The following is a 19,560-nucleotide window of genomic DNA, read 5'->3' as shown; positions in this document are numbered from 1 at the left end:
TGATGTTAGAGCTGAGTATTATTTTTGACAAGTCTAGTTTGATTTCGGTTAATTGTGAGCAAAGTTGGACACGACAGATGTGTCGGCTGTTGGGGTGTAAAGATGCGTCTTTTCCTTTCAGATATCTTGGCATTTTTCTGGGAGCGAATCCGAGATTGGTCAAGACATGAAAACCAGTGATTGACAAGGTAGAAAAAAAACTAAGTCTGTGGAAAACAAAGTCTCTCAATAAAGCGGATAAGTTGGTTCTCATTAAATCTGTTCTTAATAGCTTGCCTATTTACTATCTCAGCTTGTACAAAATGCCGAAGGTAGTAGCAGAAAAGATAATATCCTTACAAAGACGCTTCTTGTGGAGTAAGGAGAACGAGAGGGAAGGGATGCCGCTAGTAAAACGGGAAGTTGTATAAGCTCCGAAAAAGGCAGGAGGGTTGGGAGTTGGTGACACGGTAATTCGCAATACAGCGCTTCTGTTCAAGTGGTGGTGGAAGTTTTCGAAAGAAGATTGTCCCTTTTGGAAGAAAATTGTATGCTCCTATAATAACATGAATTCTTCTGAGATGATTTGTGATCAGCCTGTACCTACAAGAGGGGTCCTTGGAAGAATATTTATCAGCTGCAAATCAAGGAGTCACAAGTGAGAGAGAAGATGATAAGGGGATAATCTGGTTTTGGGAGGATAGCTGGTTACCGTGTAGTGCTCTGAAAGTTATTTTTCCAAGACTATTCTCGGTTTCAAATCTTCAAGGATCTGTCATAGGAGATTGTGAATTTTGGGATGGGTTAGAGTGGATTTGGAATTTTCAATCGTGACGAGAGTTGTTTCAATGGGAGCTGGAACTGGTACAGCTTCATGCGACTTTACAATCAGTGAAACTGACAACTGAGAGAGAGGACATAGTGGTCTGAAAATTCGATAAAGACAAAAGTGTTTATTCAACTAACTCATTTGTGCAGGTGTTGCAGGCAAAGGTACTTCCGACGGATATCACAAGTTATAGCTTTGCTAGTACTATTTGGAGAGGATTCGTCCCACCAAGGGTTGAGTTGTTTACTTGCTTTGCACTGATTGATAGAGTAAATACAAAGGAAAAACGGTGTAAATTAGGTGTTATTGGCCAAAAATGATAACATGTGTGTATTATGTCATAAGTCTATTGAAACTGTGTTTCACTTGTTCATTGGTTGTGAGCTCACTTGGCAGGTATGGAGTGCTTGGTTGTTTGCTCTTAGAAGGATATGGACTATTCCAGATATACTCAAGGAACTCTATGAAAGTTGGACGGATTTATTAGCGAGATCGACGGAATGGAAGAAGTGATTGGTTGGCTTTTTTGTGGTCATCTAAACAATTTGGCTAAACATAAATGATAGAATCTTAAGAAATCAAGGTTCAAGTGTGGTGGATATTATTAATAGATTCTTTACAAGTTACAATAAGTAGATTGGTGGTGAATCCTGTATTTGTTGATGGTAATGTCAAAAATAACTAAGAGTTGTTATTTTTAACGTTATGTTTTTATTTTTTTCTCTTTTGCTCTATCTTATTGTGTTGAGTTTTTTTACTTTAAAATAAAAAATTATAAATGAACTTAATTAATCTTGATATATTAGAATTTATATATAGTAATGGTTGAATTGTTTAGAGATGTTGAGATGTTTTGAGCAATTCGTTTGAGAGAATATCAGATGGAGTAATAGTAGGAAGAGTGCTATCAAACATGTTTAAGTAAATTAAATAGTATATATTTTGAATATTTATAATTAAAAAAATATTATTATTATTATTATAATTTTTTAATGTATATATATTAATTATATGGAAAAGTCTAAAGGGTCAGCAATTTTGTTAAATTCTGACCAGCATGTAACCAGTAAAAAAAAATGAGTCATTGGATGAAATCTCACACCAATCTCATACCATTAAAATCATCATTGATGGCTATTTAATGGCTACAAATCACAAAAGTTGCTGGCCCTAACATTCCTCTAATTATATTTTGACGTTACTTTTAATTCAATTGAGTAACAATATGTATTAAATGTAGAGTTATGTTACGTATCAAAATTAGCCACCAAAGTTAATCACCACTATAAAATATATATTGGAATACAAATACATATTGAAAATAAATTAAATTATATATATTTATACAGAAATATATCAGTGAGTGATTTTAGTGATTGATTTTAGTATACAAATAACATTTTAGATAAATTTAATTCACTAAGTGGATTAAAGTTTTGTTGTGCTGGTCAAAATTAATTAAAGCCAATGACACGGGTCAACGACGATCATATGTGAGGCTGGAAGTGTATCTAAGTCAACTTCTAAAGATTAGAAAGTTAAACAGACAGACACTTTTTTTTTTTTATCTAACAGACACTTTGTACCAAAACCATGTTAATATAATATGTTTGATTTGAATATGGAACCCAGATTCAGATTATCACTCTTCTTGTTGTTGGTGGCTTGTATACCATTCAATGCAGAATCAATGTGTAGAAATAGTTGTGGCTTAGCTTTAGCTTCCTACTATATTTGGCCAGGTTCTAACCTCACATATATTGCAACACTTTTTAAATCACGGTTTGTTACAGGGCCACAAGATATTGCTAACTACAACAAAGATGTCTCAACCATATCAATCATGGCTTACACAAGGGTGAATGTTCCATTCCCTTGTGAATGCATCAATGGTGAGTTTCTTGGCTACACATTCCAATATCCGGTTTCCAATCATGACACCTATGAATCCATTGCTGAGTGGAGATTTTCCAACTTGTCCACTGCTGAGTGGTTGAGATCCTTCAACAGCTACTCACCGACTGAAATTCCTGATAACGGAATATTTAATGTCACAGTTAACTGTTCTTGTGGGGACAGAAAAGTCAGCAAGGATTATGGTTTGTTCATCACATACCCTCTTAGGCCTGAGGATTCTTTGGAGTCAATTGCAAACCGGACAAAACTTGATCCTTTGTTGCTGCTGAGATTCAATCCTGGTGTCGATTTCAGCCAAGGGAGTGGCTTGGTCTATATTCCTGGGAAAGGTATCAGTTCTTATTCATGATGTTTAATGGATTAAAGGGTACTAGGGTACTTAATTAGTGTTGGTTTATTGTTTTATTAGCATCTTCATCAGTACGAAGAAATGAATTATGCATTCTAGAGTATGCTTAATTTAGAGTAATACACAAATTAAGTCTTCTAACGAGTTTAAATATATCAGTCCCATCGTTGATTAAAAAATTCTCAGATCAGTCCCTCATGTAGGCGAGCTCTGTTAGCCTCTACAGGAACTGATTTGGGGTATCACTCCTTAATTTATCATTTGCATGCTCATAATGGTATCTTTCAAATTCGTTTATGAAGAACTTTAATCCTTGAAATGAATCTCATAATTTTTTTTTCTTTCACTTTCCAGATGTAAATGGTAACTATGTGCCTTTTTACCCAAGGTATTTTATTTATTTATTTAACTTAACTGTCTATCCTATTTGAACAGGAAGATGAATAACTTTGTTTCATCTCCAATAATCTGCTGGTACCAATCTTGATGAGTGTGTTTTTGTTTTACTTTTCAGCACTAGAGGTATGACATTTTCTCCAAGCAGAAAGTAGTACTATTTTGAGAGTTGATAGTGATTACACTTGCGCTTGGTACCAACCCAGATCCAGGGTAAGGATATATTGATCTTTAATCTTCAAGCAGGTCTGCGAGGTGGGGTTATTGCCGGAATATCTGCAGGAGTTGTAGCAGCACTTCTGTTATTTGCATTTTGTGCTTATGTTAGATATTGCAGAAGGAAGAAGGTGTGGAAGAAAAAATTGCTAGTAGAACATACAAGTCGGAAAACTGCTCGGGTTATGAAAGGTATATCGAAGAAGAAAAGAGTTTGATTCTGTCATTTACTCTTTTGCTTAAAGATTTGTTTCATTCAATTCAATTTCATGCAGCCTATGGTAGCATCATAGGTTACAGTGTAGAGAAATCAACTGAGTTTTCCTTTCAAGAACTAGCCAATGCCACAAATAATTTCAATTTGGCAAACAAAATAGGTCAAGGTGGTTTTGGGGGAATATATTATGCAGAGCTGAATGGCGAGGTTTGTGATCCATGTTCTTAGACTGTACTTCATAATTCTGTTTGGATAACTTTGCACTTGTTACTTGTTACTCGTTTCTGTTTTTCCACTTTGGCTGAAGTTTTCTTTGATAACACAGAGAACTGCAATAAAAAAGATGGACAAGAAAGCATCAAAAGAGTTTCTTGCAGAACTGAAAGTGATGACCCGTGTTCATCACATAAACCTGGTAATGCTTCTCTCTTAATTCCTTGTGTTTGTAAGTTTGAATAAAATAAGGAACATATCTGAGCCACAGTTGCCATATTTCATGGTTTGTTTTCAGTATTTTCTCATGTTATCTTCTTATTTTCTTATGTAGGTGCGGTTGATTGGATATTGCGTTAAGGGTTCTCTTTTCCTTGTTTATGAATTCATTGACAACGGAAACTTGAGCCAACATCTACAAGATTCAGGTGATATAAGTACATATTCAGATAGAAATTTATAAGAACTTAATTAGTTAATGATAAAATCAAACTGTCTCCAGATAGAAAACCTTTGTCATGGTCTAACCGGATTCAAATAGCCCTGGATTCAGCCAGGGGAATTGAATATATTCATGAACATACAATGCCTGTATATATACATCGCGACATCAAATCAGCAAATATTTTAATAGACAAATACTTCCATGGAAAGGTAAGAATTAATAAACTTTTTTGCTTGCCTTATGCTAGCTTAATTGTTGCTCTTATCTTCTCCGGAATAATTTTGCAAGATCTATCCTGTATTACTTTGTTTTCAGGTGGCAGATTTTGGACTAGCAAAGCTGATTGATGTAGGAGGTTCATCAGTTCCAACTGATAAAATGGCAGGCACATTTGGTTACATGCCACCAGAGTATGATGAATCATATTTTTGGTCTCTCTAAATTCACACAATACATGTTCCAACAGAACATGAACTTTGTTTTGTGGAGTTAAATTCAGTTATACCGTTCTCCTTTTTCGCAGGTACGTATTTGGCAAAGTTTCTCCTAAAGTAGATGTCTATGCTTTTGGAGTTGTTCTTTATGAGCTTATTTCTGCAAAAGAAGCTGTGATGAAGGATGGTGATGAAATTAAAGGCCTTGTGGCATTGGTGATTTCTTTTCTCACCCTTTTGTTCATTATTTACCAATGGTAGCCTAGTGATTTTACATAACCAATTCAAACTGTAGTTTCCTTGTTTTCTAATTTCTTTGATTACTTGTGTTGCAGTTTGATGAAGTTTTTAAGCAGCCAGATCCAAAAGAAGGTCTTAAAAATCTGGTGGATCCTAGGCTTGGAGATAATTACTCAATTGATTCAGTTTTCAAGGTACTAGTTATGGCTATAGCATCGTTTTTTTTTTTAATTCTGTTTCTGATTTCAACAGCTATGACTATTGTTCTGCTTCCAGTTGGCACAACTTGCCAAGGCATGTACTGAGGGAGATCCGCAGCGACGTCCAAAGATGAGATCTGTTGTGCTTGCTCTTGGGACATTAAGTTCAGCCACTGAGAATTGGGATCTGATTCTATGAAAGTCCAGCTCTTGTGATTTGTGAATCTAGCAAGATGGGACTAACAATGAAGCATGATCTAAATGTCACATTGTGATTCTTTCTTTTGCAAAAGATATTCTAATTTGGGAAGATTCACTCAAACTGTTGCCTTTCTCATATATCTATCAATTATTGTCTCATTTATTCACGGTCTTGTTAAACAAACAATCCATGTCACAAAACAGAGTTATATACATCATCTATGGTTAGCTTCTCAAATATTGCATTTGGTAATTTGATATGACACTTAAAACAGATAGTCTTTTTTATTTTCCTCACAACTTTGAAAGACATTGCTCATCTTAAGAGATACTTAGATGACCTACACTTCCTTTTTTTACAAGATTAACATAAGGTACTTTTTATTTCATTTTACAAAAGCATCCTTGAATAATAATTAGTCAAATTAAATGAACAGTTAGAAAGTAATCAAATAACTAATCTTAATACATACATTTCATTTGCAATTTTCTATCAATTTAGTTGATCATGCAACAAATAATTTAGCAAGAAAACTTTGGGTATATTATTTTATCGTAAAATGGATTATTTGATCGTGGCAATCACAATCAATACCTTCATAAGTTAATGATTACATGAAAGAGTAATTTTTAAAGATTATTTGAAAAGTTTGTATTTGTGGAAATTCAGGTGTAGTTAACTTCATGTGAAGTTGATAGCTAAGAAATGATTTGACATGTTTGACTAAATTGTCATCTAACAGCTCTTAGCTATCAACTTCACGTGAAGTCAACTGCACCTGAGTTTTCACCTTTTTAGATTGAGACATGAGAGTTGAAAGCAATGAGCAGCCAACTGTATCATGATCCCAATAAAACTACCAAATCAAATCTCCATGAGACATAGACCACCGTTCATGGGCCATTTTTGTATCTCTATTTACTTAGTTTTGGTCTTCTAGCTTCTAAGCATGCTTATTCAATCAAACTCATCAGGTATATAAAATAATTTAAAGTCAATAATGAAATAAACTAAAAAAATCCAAATATCATAGATTTTTATTTATTTATTTTGATAATAATAATGAGAGGGTGAAGTCAATGAAATATACCAGCACTAGGCCATTAATTTAGTACAGGCGTGCCTCAAAAATTAAAGTAGGTTTTTGTTTGAACCATGAACCATGAAAGGACACATTATTCTAAGAAGTTTCACATTACCCGACAAGCTTGGTATCTTGGATGCAGATCATTTCATTTGAATAATCCAACATTTGCAATCTACATGATTCCATACTAGAATTTGTTCTATACACTCTTCTTCTAATTATTCTAATACACCAAACATGGCCTCAATAAAGGGTATGCAATTCAACTACAAAATCCAATTATGAATTAATAGTATATTTTTGCATGCACCTAAGAGCCAATATGTGTTGACTTTTGAGTCACACTCTGTATAAAATTCTACTGGCTATAACTTAGGAGTGAAAAAAAAAATGTAGCATCACTTTCTTCAAATAGAGGAAATGAAATAATCAAAATTGATCAAATTGTGGTTTCCAATTATAAGAATCATCCAACACTTTTTATTTTCTTTCTATATTGGTATCAATCTCCTTAACAAAATGAAGCTAAAGAAAAGTTTTCTTTTGTTCTTTTTGTTATTGGAGTGTTCTTGTTTCATCAATTTAGAATCAGAGTGTTTAAAGGGTTGTGATTTAGCTATAGCTTCATACTTTGTATACCCTAGAGTTAAGCTTGGTAGCATTGCATCCTTTATGCATTCAAATGTTGTGGCAAATTCTAATGTTATCATTAGCTACAATAAGGACAAAATGCCCAATAATCTACCAGTATCTTTCTCCAGAATCAATATTCCATTCCCTTGTGATTGCATCAATGGTGAGTTCTTGGGGCATGTGTTTGAGTACTCAGCTATTGAAGGTGACACCTATGATCTCATTGCAAAAATGAGATATTCTGATCTTACCACAGTTGAAATTTTGCAAAGGTTCAACAACTATGATCCTAATCATGTACCTGTTAATGCTAAGGTTAATGTCACGGTCAATTGTTCTTGTGGGAACAGCCATGTTTCAAAGGATTATGGTTTGTTTGTTACATTCCCTCTTAGGGTAGGTAATACTTTGCTGCAAATTGCAAATCAGACTAAACTTGATCCTAAGTTGCTGCAGAGTTATAATCCAGGTAGCTATAAATCTTGTAGTCTTGGTGATTAGAATATGTATTTAAGGAAATCACATAGTTTTAATTTATCTGCATTTGTTTCATATGCCTTTCCATTTCTTTGTTTCAAACACAGGTGTCAACTTCAGCCAAACTAGAGGGATAGTTTTCATTCCAGCAAGAGGTATGCTATATATATATATATAGTTCAAAGTATTTGGTGAATTATGATGAAATTGAAGGATTACTGAATTATGTAAGGTTTTAATTAAGATGCTACATGTTAGTTTTATTTGGTTTGTGTCAGTTTGACGATTCGATAGGCTTAACATTTCGGATCATGGTGCCTCTTATAGGAGATCAGGGATCCTTTATGTTTTGTATGCTTTAAATAAAAATTATTCTTTTCATTAGTTGCTTAATTTTATTCAAAGTAGTTGGTATGAATTTGTGTGCATTTCATTTGCCTAACATTTTATTCTTCCTCAATTTTGCAGATCAAAATGGAGTCTATGTTCCCCTGTATCCAAGTACTAGGTTGGTACCTTGCATTGAATTGCTTGCTTCATGTTTGGTTTCTATCCTTTTTAACTCTCATTTTCCTTTTTCTTCTTGCAGAACAGGTCTAGCTCTCTGAACTTCAAAGAAAGCTGGCTATATTGATGACTATAACACAAGAAATCATTGCCACTCACCTTAAATTAATTTTTTTTTAATCATTTTTATATATAAACAGGTCTAGCTAAGGGTGTTGCTGTTGGAATATCTATAGCTGGAACAAGTGGGGTTCTGCTATTATTAATTTGTGCTTGTGTTAGATATTTCAAGAAGGAAGGAGAAAAAATTAAATTACCAACAGAAGATTTTATATTCAAGTAATAAGGCGCGGGAAAAATAAGTTCTACAAATTAAAATACAACTGTTTTAGTAAAGAACTCTATTCTCTCGTTCCGCAACTTCGTAATGAGTTTTTAATTTTTTATGTTTGTGTCTCTAAAAGGGTTGGGAAATTTGGGGTGAGAACAAAACTACTCATTCTCAATAGAGAATGAAAATGTCATAAAAGTAAGGGAAAAAAAAAAATACAAATAGTTAATCTGTCTTAATAATAGTTATTTTTATTAAATTTTTAAAATCCTTTGAATTTTACGTAAAAAATTGGCTATCTTCTTCAAGTTATATTTCTTCAAATACATTCCGATTTACATCAACTTTCAATGCAAAGGATTCGATGGTCCCAGAATTTGGACCATTGAATGGTTATATAACAAAACATGTTTTTTAAATTTTTTAATAACTGTTAAGTAGTTCTTATTTAATTTTAATTATAAATTAGTCTTTTATATATTATTTAATTATAAAATCTATTTTTTATTTTATAAATTATTTTTTTATCATTTATTTATCATGTTTATTGAGAATAAAAAATTAAAACAATAATAAATTAGATCTTCTATTAATCCTAATAAATATTTTGCAATCGTAATCGATCATAATTTTATCATTGATCCAATTACATATGTATTGGGTTGAAAAAATTGTGTTTGTTAGAAATTCAATTTATTTGATGCACAAACCAATCGATTGAAATTCAGGCTTCCCAAACTTCAATCGATTGGAATTGATTTGAATTTTGCAAGGTATGTGGGGTTTTTTTATTCAATCAATTGGTTATATTACCCTATTGAAATCATCAAAGCAATCTTGGTTCTGTTATTCCCTCAGTGAATTCATCTCCAAAATCTTGTTCGGATTCATATTGTTTATCCATCATATCTTGGTCATATATTAGCTCTTCTTGTTGGTTAATGTTATCGTGCTCATGATATTGCTCATCCATCTCAGCATCCGTATATGTACATGATATCTTAAAAATTTACCAATGAAAAAATTTTTAGTACACTACGTCCTATAACACTAAAATCATTTCTACTTTTATAAAAGATCTGTTAAAAAAAATATCATTTACAAAATATTATTTTCCAATACTCCATCTTTCAAGTTTAATTTACTGATTTTTTTTTTTAATTTAGGGCGAGTTAGCCGCACTCTATATTTTTTTATAGAGGAAACTTCACTCGAATTTTTTTCAAAATCAACAAAACTCGAATTTTTAAGCTATTATCATAGTCCACTACATAGGAGCACACAAAAATACACAGACAATAAGCATGACTTTTTTAACATTAATGGCAATCATTATCATCGTTTCCAGAAATACACAGATACATCTATGATGCACGGACACTGACATGGACACGGGACACGACACGACACAGGACACGCCGACACGCGAATTTTAAAATCTTACATGACACGGGGACACGCATATATATAAAATATAAAGTATTTTTTAAATAAATTGTAATGATATTTTGATATTTTATTGATATTAAAATATAAATTAAAATTTTTAATTATTTTTAATGTCTTATTTTAATTATATCAATTATTTAAAATATTTTTTGTTTTAATAAATAATAATATATACTATATCTAAATTTATTTTAAGAATATATGTTAAGAATAAGACTGGACACGCGGACACGTGATGGTATTTAGGTGTGTCCAGGCGTTTTCGGAGAAGAATTTTTTATTTTTTATTAAGACACGGTTGGACACAGCAGACACGCGTGTCGGACAAGTGTCGGTGAGTGTCGTGTCCGAAATGTGTCCGACGCGTGGACACGATAACTCAGTGAAGTGTCAGTGCTTCGTAGACGGGAATAAGCCATATTTAACAAGAATTTTTTCTCATTATAAATTAAAAAAAAATATTTCTCCAATATTCTTGTGTACTCCTATGTACTCTGGACGATGATAATGGTTGCCGTTGTCTATGAAGTTTAAGAATTTGAGTTAGCCATTTTTTATAGAATTTGGAGTGAAGTTCGTTGGGCGTTAGGCGAACTCTATAAAAATTATAGTGCAACGAACTTGTTTTGCATAAAAAAAACTCGTATTTGGGGAATTAAAGTTGAGAAATGTGGTTATCGAAAATAATAATTTAGTGAGGGGTAACAGAACCAATCGATTGAATTAACTAAACCTAGATTGCTTTGATGATTTCAATCGATTGGATAATATGACCAATCGATTGAATAAGAAAAACCCCACATGCCTCGCGAAATTCAATCGATTGGTTTGTGCATCCAATCGATTGAATTTCTAACAAACACGATTTTTCCAACCCAATACGTATGTAATTGGATCAATGATAAAATTATGATCATTGCAAAATATTTATTAGAATTAATGGAAGAATTAATTTATTATTGTTGTAATTTTTTATTCTCAATAAACATTATAGATGAATAATAAAAAAATAATTTATAAAATAAAAAATAGATTTTATAATTAAATAATATATAAAAGACTAATTTATAATTAAAATTAAATAAGGACTATTTAGCAGTTATTAAAAAATTTAAAAAATATGTTTTGTTATAGGACCATTTAATGGTCCAAACGTTTTGGGACCATCGAATCCTTTGCCTATTTTTATTATATAAAAGTTGATACCAAAATCTTTATTATACATTAAATTTAAGCCATATTTATTTTCCTAATGATACTACGGCTTGCTTACTTGGCAAAGTCTAGAAATCAAACAATCAAGTTTTAGAAAATTAAAAATTAAAAAAAAATAAAATTATAACTCTCACAATTAATTAATTAAATACAATAAACAACTACATTGAAATTGTCATAATAATATTATCACAACAAATTTTAAGTTACAAACTATTCAAATTTCATACTATTTAATATATTTATATATCATACATAAGACTCTTACTGCTATTACTTCATTTTACAATTCGTGGTTCGCCTACGAGAAGTATTTATGCCAACAAATGAAAAAAAAAACATATTTATTTAAAAATGATTCTATTAGATAATTAGATACAAAATACAAATATTTATTGTATTTTTAAAATAAATTTATGAAAAAAATACTGTTACTACTTTTACTGTTCATATTTTTTTATTATTTTATAATACTTTATATATAATTATATTTTAAGATCTTTATAATTATACTTATTTAAATATGTTATTTAAATCAAAGAATTAATTTTAATAATTTTTCATCATATTTTGAGTTTGTACCACTTGAAACATTGTCTGATAGAGTAAGTTAAAAAAAATTAACAAATATTTTTATTTTATGCTATTTAAATTATTTTTATTAAGAAATAATTTATTATATATATATATATATATATATATATATATATATATATATATATATATAGTTATACACACAAACAAATACATATTCTAAAAATTTTTAATCTTACTATTATAGATATCATTAAAAACTGTATGCACTAGGAGAAAAAGAATAAATAGATGTCAAAGAAAAACTAATAAAAAATACAAAAAATAAAATTTTTGTGCTACAACATAAAAAATATTATTAACATGTATTTTTACTTTATGTCATTTAAATTATTCTTATTAAAAATAGCTTATTTAATATATTATATGTACATACACAATAAATATTTTAAAAATTTTTATTCTTGCTATTATAAATATCATTAAAAAACTGTATACACTAGAAAAAAAAGAATAAGTAGATGTTAAAGGAAAAACTCACAAAAAATACAAAAAAATGAAATTTTGTGTTACAACATAAAAAAATATTACAAATTCAAATTATAAAAAATTTCATCAAATTTATCAAATTATACCTATCATACAAAATTTCATCAAATTATAAATTACTAACTCAATAATTATTATAAATTCAAAATTAAAATAAAGGTTTTAGATCAAAGTGCTATAATAACTTTTGTGCTATTTGATAGAGAAGCAAAAAAATTATTAGGCACAACTAATTATAAGGACTCAATTAGTCAAAGGCTTGATCAACTTCATTGTAGTGCATGTATATACACAATTACAAAGTAAATAATTTTAATTATGCTTTAAACAGTACACTATTACAAAAGACATTTATTCCAACAAAAAAAAAAATACCAAAACTCAACTTTTATTACAACAAATAAAATAGGTAATATAACAAAAATTTTATTTATTCAAAACATTATTTATATTGCTATATTTTTCATTAATTATAGGAATTAACTTCACCACATTAATTTCATCAAACTTAGATGACATACAGTCACAAAGAAAAAACAACCTATATGACATAATAATCAAAAAATTAAGGAGAAAGAAAACTAAACGAATCTAAGACACATCTTCAAAATTCAAATGAAGAATATATATACAAAGATAGAATAGACAAAAAAGATAACAAATAAGAAAATATATACAAAAAATTACCAGTTCAGAAAAAATATGTCTCCACAAAAACATATGATAGGAAGAAGAAAGAAACAACTCCAACAACAACAAAAAATAAAAAAGGACAAACATCATATAACAAGACTAAGTCCGCCAATTAAAACAAATACGAAAATAAAAATAACAAATGAAGATATAGCTCTATACAACTTTAATATAAAAAAGTTTTGTATTATAAAATATTTTAAATAAAAAATACATCAAATTTAATATTAGTTTGTATATATTTTAATTAATTTTTAAACAATATAATATTTTTAAAATATACTATATACTATTATTAATTTACCATTTCGCACATCGCGCGGGTCTCACTATAGTATAAAAGTAAAACGCATACATAAGCAAAACACATAATACAGGTATACAAATAATGCACACATAAATCAAACAGCAAGGCATATACAAATAACACAACACAACAATACAAGCACACTCAAACAAGTCATACAAATGCATAACAAAGAAACATGCGCAAATAAGTATGATGCATGTCTAACCCTAATACAAGTCATGAGCTCACTTGTCGGTTACATACCTGCTCCTGCCGTTATCCAGCTTCAAGTCCGAATATGGTTTTCCAGTTGGCATACCCATTGTAAGCACCCCTGTTTTACAGGGCGACTTTCTCTAGCCTACGTATGCACACATATTTACTGTAAACAATCTCTGCCTTACAGGTGCGGCACTCTAACCGTATATGTATTGATATCTGATCTACTGTAAGCGATCTTTGTCTCAGCTTACAAGTGTAGCTCTTCATGGCCGTGTATTCCTGGAAAGCGTTCTCAGTGAACGCACCACCATATATCTATCTGTCTCGGACAGCAGATGATCAATCAATAATTTTTCGTTGTTCATTGTTTGTGCTTCGTTTTCTTTCTTGTTCTACGGGCATCCCCGTCATGATCCTTTTTCCGGCCCAACCCGAAAGCCCAAATATCGTTCAAATTTCATTTTTATTTTCTGTAAAAATCATTCTAGTTTCTTTCCTCTGATCTATAGCAAACAATCTTTTAAATCTCAACTCATTTTTTCAATCATCTATTTTTTAGTCATAACATCAAAATATTTAGTTTACAAGCATTCAAATTCTTTCAAATATTCAATTAAATATTCAACACAACTTCTATTAACTTTAACTATCTAGAAATAATATTAAATTCCCTTCTCAAGTTTCATACTTAAGTTTATTACCAAAACAGCCATGTCATCTCAACTTCTCTTCTATCTTAAAAATAGTAAACGACTTCGAATTATGCAAATTTTATATCCACGCGAATGTCTCGGAATAAGATTTTTAAAAACTAAAGATCATATTTTTCTGACCACTCTAACTCTAGAAATAAAAAGAAAATCATGACTTTTCTATTTTTCGGCAGCACCACACTTTGTTCCTTTACAAGGTTCTCATATGCCGTGTAACGGTTACGTATTAACTTGTTTCTTTAATATAGATATCCTAAGGATATTAAGCTTTGTTTTAGTTTTGATCCTACATGAATTCGAGTCTTGTAAAATTTATTACAAATTTTCAAAATGTTGCCACACTTTTAAAACTATATCAAAAAATTATTAAGACAGCCTTTATTCAAAAATTTGTACTAAATTCTACAATTAACGGAATCATCTTAAACTTCACATTATAACACTAGATACAACCATATCTCATTAATTTTTAGTCCTGACCCAATCTAATTTAAATTGAATTTTATATAATTTTACAAAAAACTACCATGTTCTACCAAAAATCAGAAGAAACAGCAGCGGTACTCAGATTTCAAAATCCCATATAAAATCCAATTCAAATCCAATAACCTTCAAAATTAATACAGTTCAACTAGACTCACCTATGTTTTTTTTGTTAGTGTTGCAAGTGTGAGGAGTGTTAAAGTTAGTCCTACATCTAAGAAAGCAAAGAAAAATGAGGAGTTTATAAGATGAGAGACCCATTAACTTGACACTTTAAGGTTTTGAGTTGGATGTGATGTCTTCTCATCTTATGTTCTCTCGCTTGATTCCTCCCCGAAATCTCTCCGGTGGTCGACAGCTCTCCACGGTGACCCAACAAAGTGGTATCAGAGCCGATGGTTTAATCGGTCTGATTTAAGGAGTATTCAAGGTGAAGCATCGAAAGTCTTCCCGGCAAAGGTGGTCCGGGCGGCGTGTCCCGCGGTGTTTTGCGGTGGTGTGATGGACGAATACTCATGGTGGTGGAGGAGCTAGAGGGGAGTTGATGCGGGATGCTTGATGTGGAGGCTCACACTTGAAGGGGAGATTGTTAGTGTTGCAAGTGTGAGGAGTGTTAAAGTTAGTCCCACATCTAAGAAAGCAAAGAAGAGTGAGGAGTTTATAAGATGAGAGACCCATTAACTTGACACTTTAAAGTTTTGAGTTGGATGTGATGTCTTCTCATCTTATGTTCTCTCACTTGACCAGCGACCATAGTTGCTTACGAATTGCATAACTCTCACCACAAGACTTCAACGAACCTAAATTTTGGTTTGAAAACCCTTGACTCACCTAGAAACAATTATACCTTAGTTGCAACTCAATAGCTATTCAATTCTAGGAGATTCAATTCCAGCTTAAACCATTGATTTTAAAAAATTTATATCTTCCAATTCTTATCTCCTAAAAAACTGAAAATTTAGAGCAATAAACTAGATTCATCATAGTTTTTCTCCAAAATTCAGCTTGTAAAATTCGCAATAAACTAGATTCATCATAGTTTTTCTCCAAAATTCAGCTTGTAAAATTCGCAGCAAGGCAAACAAGTTGCTGTGTCACTCAGATTTTCTATAGCAAACAGATTCTTGACCACCAAACTTCAAAAATTCACCATAAATCATATGCTTAACGAATCACCTTCCAACTTTTCATCCTAGTCCTAGACATTCCCATGTTCATCCCAAACTTTATCCTATGCGATTCCGATTAGTGTGGAATTAGTTATAACCCTTCAAAGTTGCTACCCTATTTTAAAGTGATGTAGAAAAACATATTTAGCAGTCCAACTTCAAAAATTCACAACTAATTTCACAAATAATAGAATTCTTTTTAAAATTAAACTCTATCAACTAGACTCACTCTAGTTTATCCAACATTCATCCCATTACAATTTTGTTCACTGTAGAATTATTTATTCAGTTATAAAGTTACTTCATCATTTTAGAAAATTAGATTTTTAAGAAAACGATTTGGCATTTAAATTTCAATCCTTCAACAACTCTCAAGTTCAATTCCAGTTAATACCTTATCAATTTAACAACCACAACAAGGTATCAATCAATCAATTAATACAAAGTTCTTCTTCTCTCTTCTCTGTTTTCTCTTTGAAAGTTTTTTTATTCTAGGTTTAATTACTCTGCAGGTCCCTATAATTTTACCGAATTTTCAATTAGGTCCCTATACTTTTTTCTTTTCAATTGGGTCCTTGTACGTTATTTTTTTTCAATTAAGTCCCTGTTAACGTTTAACGTTCAAAAAAATGTTAATGAATTGTGAAATGACTTATTTACCCCTATCTTCCACCTATAAATACTCCATATTTCTGAGTTATCTGAGGTTTATCTTCTTCCCCGTTTTCCATTTCTAGTTTTCATCTTCCACAAACTTATGGCTCAAAGTCAAGGAACCTCATTCATTCTCTCTTCAGGAAGCTGTGTTTCCAGGAGCTCCAACCCGAAGGAAAGAAGACACCTGTGTTTCTGTGGAGAGGCAGTAACCGTCTGCCATTCGTCAGCCGTTTTTGACCATGGTAGGAGGTATGTTACTTGTAGGAAGATACCAAAATGCAACTTTTTTGAGTGGATTGAGGATGATGACGGTGCAAAGAATAGGTGGCCAAAGGAAAAGGAAAAGAGGGTTCACTGTTTTTATGGTGACACTCTGAGTCTTCAAATTTCAGGAACAACAAAGAATCCTAATAGAAGATTTATTTCTTACCCTAACAGAAGATGCAAAATTTGAGTGGGTTGATGAAGTTGGTGCAAGAAGTAACGTGTCTGCTGCTGCTATTGGAGTTGTTGGAACACAAAATTATGCTAAGTTAGAGGATGAAATGTGAAAATTAGATGCATAAAAAAGAAAGATAGAGAGACTAAACGTGGAGATGGAGAGATTGATTGTTAAAGCCAGAGAAATAGATGCTTGTGTGGGTAGATTATGTGATGAGTTCAATATTTTCCAAGAACAAGTTGGGAGATTGGATGACTGATAAACCCCAATTTTGTGGTTTATCTTGTGCTTAATTTAGGGAATTTTATCAACTTTTCTCATATTTATTCAATGAAATAGCATGGTTTTGTATTTCTCCCTTAATTTTTGCTTAAGTGTAAAAACATGCTTTTTAGGCCCTTAAATTGGTGATTTTAATTCACTTTAATTCCATTCGATGCCTTGATATGTTTGTTGAGTGAATTCAGGTTTATAGGGCAAGTATTGGATAGAAGAATTGAAGAGAAAAGTATACAAAAGGGAGAATTCATGAAGAAATGAGCATTTGGAGAATTGAGGGCAACGCGCACGCGTGCATTGAAGATTTGCAAGCCACGCGTACGCGTGATACTCGGCACGTGACCCACTTAAAGTGAAATCGTTGGGGGCAATTTCTGAGCTGCCCAGACCCAAATCCAACTCGTTTTTTAGGGTATTTCATGCAGAATTCAAGCTTGAGCAAAGGGGAGCACTTAGTTGTAGCTTGGCATCATGTAGTTTAGTTTCTAGAGAGAGAAACTCCCTCTTCTCTCTAAAATTAGGGTTCTTAGGATTATTTCCATCTTAAATCTAGGTTTTGATTATTGTTCTCATCTTGTTTTCTTTACAATTCCATGCTTCTATACTTTGATTCTCTTAGTTTTCATGTTAATTTCCTTTTTATGCCTCTTTTATGTTAATGAACTCTTGTTGGATTTGGATCTCTTTTAATGCAATTTAATGTTTGATGTTCTTTTATTGTTGATTCGAGTGTTGATCTTAATTTCTTGCAATTGGTAGTTGTTAGATTTTATTCTTCCTTACAATTTATTATGCTTTCCTTTTTGCCTTCCAAGTGTTTGACAAAATGCTTGGAAGGATGTTAGAGTAGTTTTTTGAGCATTCTTGGTTTGAAAAGAGACATTGGGCAATCTTGAGTCATTAATACCCAATTTAGATTGGTGATCTAGAGTTGTTAGTTAATATTATTTCCATTGACTCGAATCTCTTGCTAATTTAATTAGTGAGTTGATTAGGATTTTGGATTGAGATTAACTAGTTTTGTTTGACTTTCTCTCATGAAAGATAACTTACACCTTCTTCCAACATTGGGGATGACGAAATAAGATAAACTCTTGTTAATTATTATTATTAGTGACTAGGATGGAAAGTCTATGATATCAACCCTTGTCATGAATGTCTCTCTTTATTAATTGCTTTCTTTAATTGCTCTCTTTACTTTTCTTGTCATTTATTTTTCTTGCCCTTTTTATCAAATCAAACCCCCTTGCATTTTCATAGCCAATAATTGATCACTTCATTGCAATTTCTTGTGAGACGACCCGATGTTTAAATACTTCGGTTATTTTATCAGGGTTTGTACTTGTGACAACCAATATTTTTGCATGTGAGGATTCTTTGTTGGTTTAGAACTATACTTGCAACGAAATTTTATTTGTGAAATTCTAAACCGTACAAGAAGTCGAGCATCAATGACAATATAAAAATTCAATGTAAAATGCAATATGTGCTATTTATGTTTTTGCTAGTCTTAATAATTGGAATGTGGTTTGTAAGAGTTTAAAGTTATCTTTGTTATGAAATTCTAATGTAAGAGATTCTATGGCTTCAATCCAATTAAAGCTAATTATGTTTAGTTTGAATAAATTTTGCATTTTGATATATTTTGTGTGTGTATAACAATAAAATCATAGTTGGAAAGAAACTTTATCAATGTGAATATTTAAAGTTCCATAATTGGTCAGCAAGTTGCAGAAAAAAGTGGCTATATAATATGCCACATATCTAGGATTTCCATTAAATAAGTGTTCCTGTAAACCATACGTACACAAATATCACAAAATAAGTGGTCATATAATATGTTACACACCTAATCCAAAATAAAGGTTCAAGAAGTGCAACAATTAAAAGTGGTCCAACTTAATCCCAAAATATTAAAATAGTGGTCCTATCTACATAATAAATATTGGTCACAGAAACACAATTCATCACAACATATACTATTTAATAGCAATCCCAACAACCCTAACTATAAATTTAATCATACCTAAGTCATTAGTTAAATCTATATGTAGACTAGGTGCCCTTGTTTGCTTCCTTACTCCTAACTTTAGCCCACTCCTCCTCACACCAAATATGCAGAATAGTCCTGCCATGTACTTCTTCCCTCGCCCAATAAGCCTTTGTGACTAGAATATTATCCATGTATTTATCC

General features: G+C 31.4%; 2 protein-coding genes across 3 annotated transcripts; both read left to right on the top strand.

Moving 5' to 3' along the window:
* Window positions 1-2,353: 2,353 nt before the first annotated feature.
* On the top strand, window positions 2,354-5,874 carry LOC107608703 (lysM domain receptor-like kinase 3). The gene is made up of 12 exons (XM_088493098.1): window positions 2,354-3,054; window positions 3,429-3,462; window positions 3,589-3,596; window positions 3,717-3,878; window positions 3,962-4,110; window positions 4,229-4,318; window positions 4,451-4,544; window positions 4,619-4,770; window positions 4,877-4,971; window positions 5,085-5,211; window positions 5,331-5,429; window positions 5,512-5,874. The coding sequence occupies exons 1-12, from the start codon at window positions 2,415-2,417 to the stop codon at window positions 5,632-5,634; spliced, it is 1,773 nt and encodes a 590-aa protein (XP_088349224.1). The 5' UTR covers window positions 2,354-2,414; the 3' UTR covers window positions 5,635-5,874.
* A 1,319-nt stretch (window positions 5,875-7,193) lies between these two features.
* Window positions 7,194-8,555, top strand: LOC107608706 (lysM domain receptor-like kinase 3). Of its 2 annotated transcripts, XM_016310412.3 has the most exons (4): window positions 7,194-7,826; window positions 7,942-7,989; window positions 8,303-8,342; window positions 8,424-8,555. In XM_016310412.3, exons 1-4 carry the CDS (start codon window positions 7,244-7,246, stop codon window positions 8,440-8,442), a joined length of 690 nt encoding a protein of 229 aa, XP_016165898.1. In that variant the 5' UTR covers window positions 7,194-7,243; the 3' UTR covers window positions 8,443-8,555. The 2 variants fall into 2 exon arrangements, with proteins under 2 accessions (XP_016165898.1, XP_020962823.2); XM_021107164.2 differs by having other exon boundaries at window positions 8,303-8,442.
* The last annotated feature ends 11,005 nt before the right edge of the window (window positions 8,556-19,560 follow it).

This window comes from Arachis ipaensis, chromosome B7 (genome assembly GCF_059453495.1).
Source record: "Arachis ipaensis isolate K30076 ecotype BB chromosome B7, ASM5945349v1, whole genome shotgun sequence".
In the NCBI taxonomy this organism is placed as follows: Eukaryota; Viridiplantae; Streptophyta; class Magnoliopsida; order Fabales; family Fabaceae; genus Arachis; species Arachis ipaensis.
The sequence above is the reverse complement of the archived record's forward strand: the minus strand, read 5'-3'. Positions and strand labels throughout refer to the sequence as shown.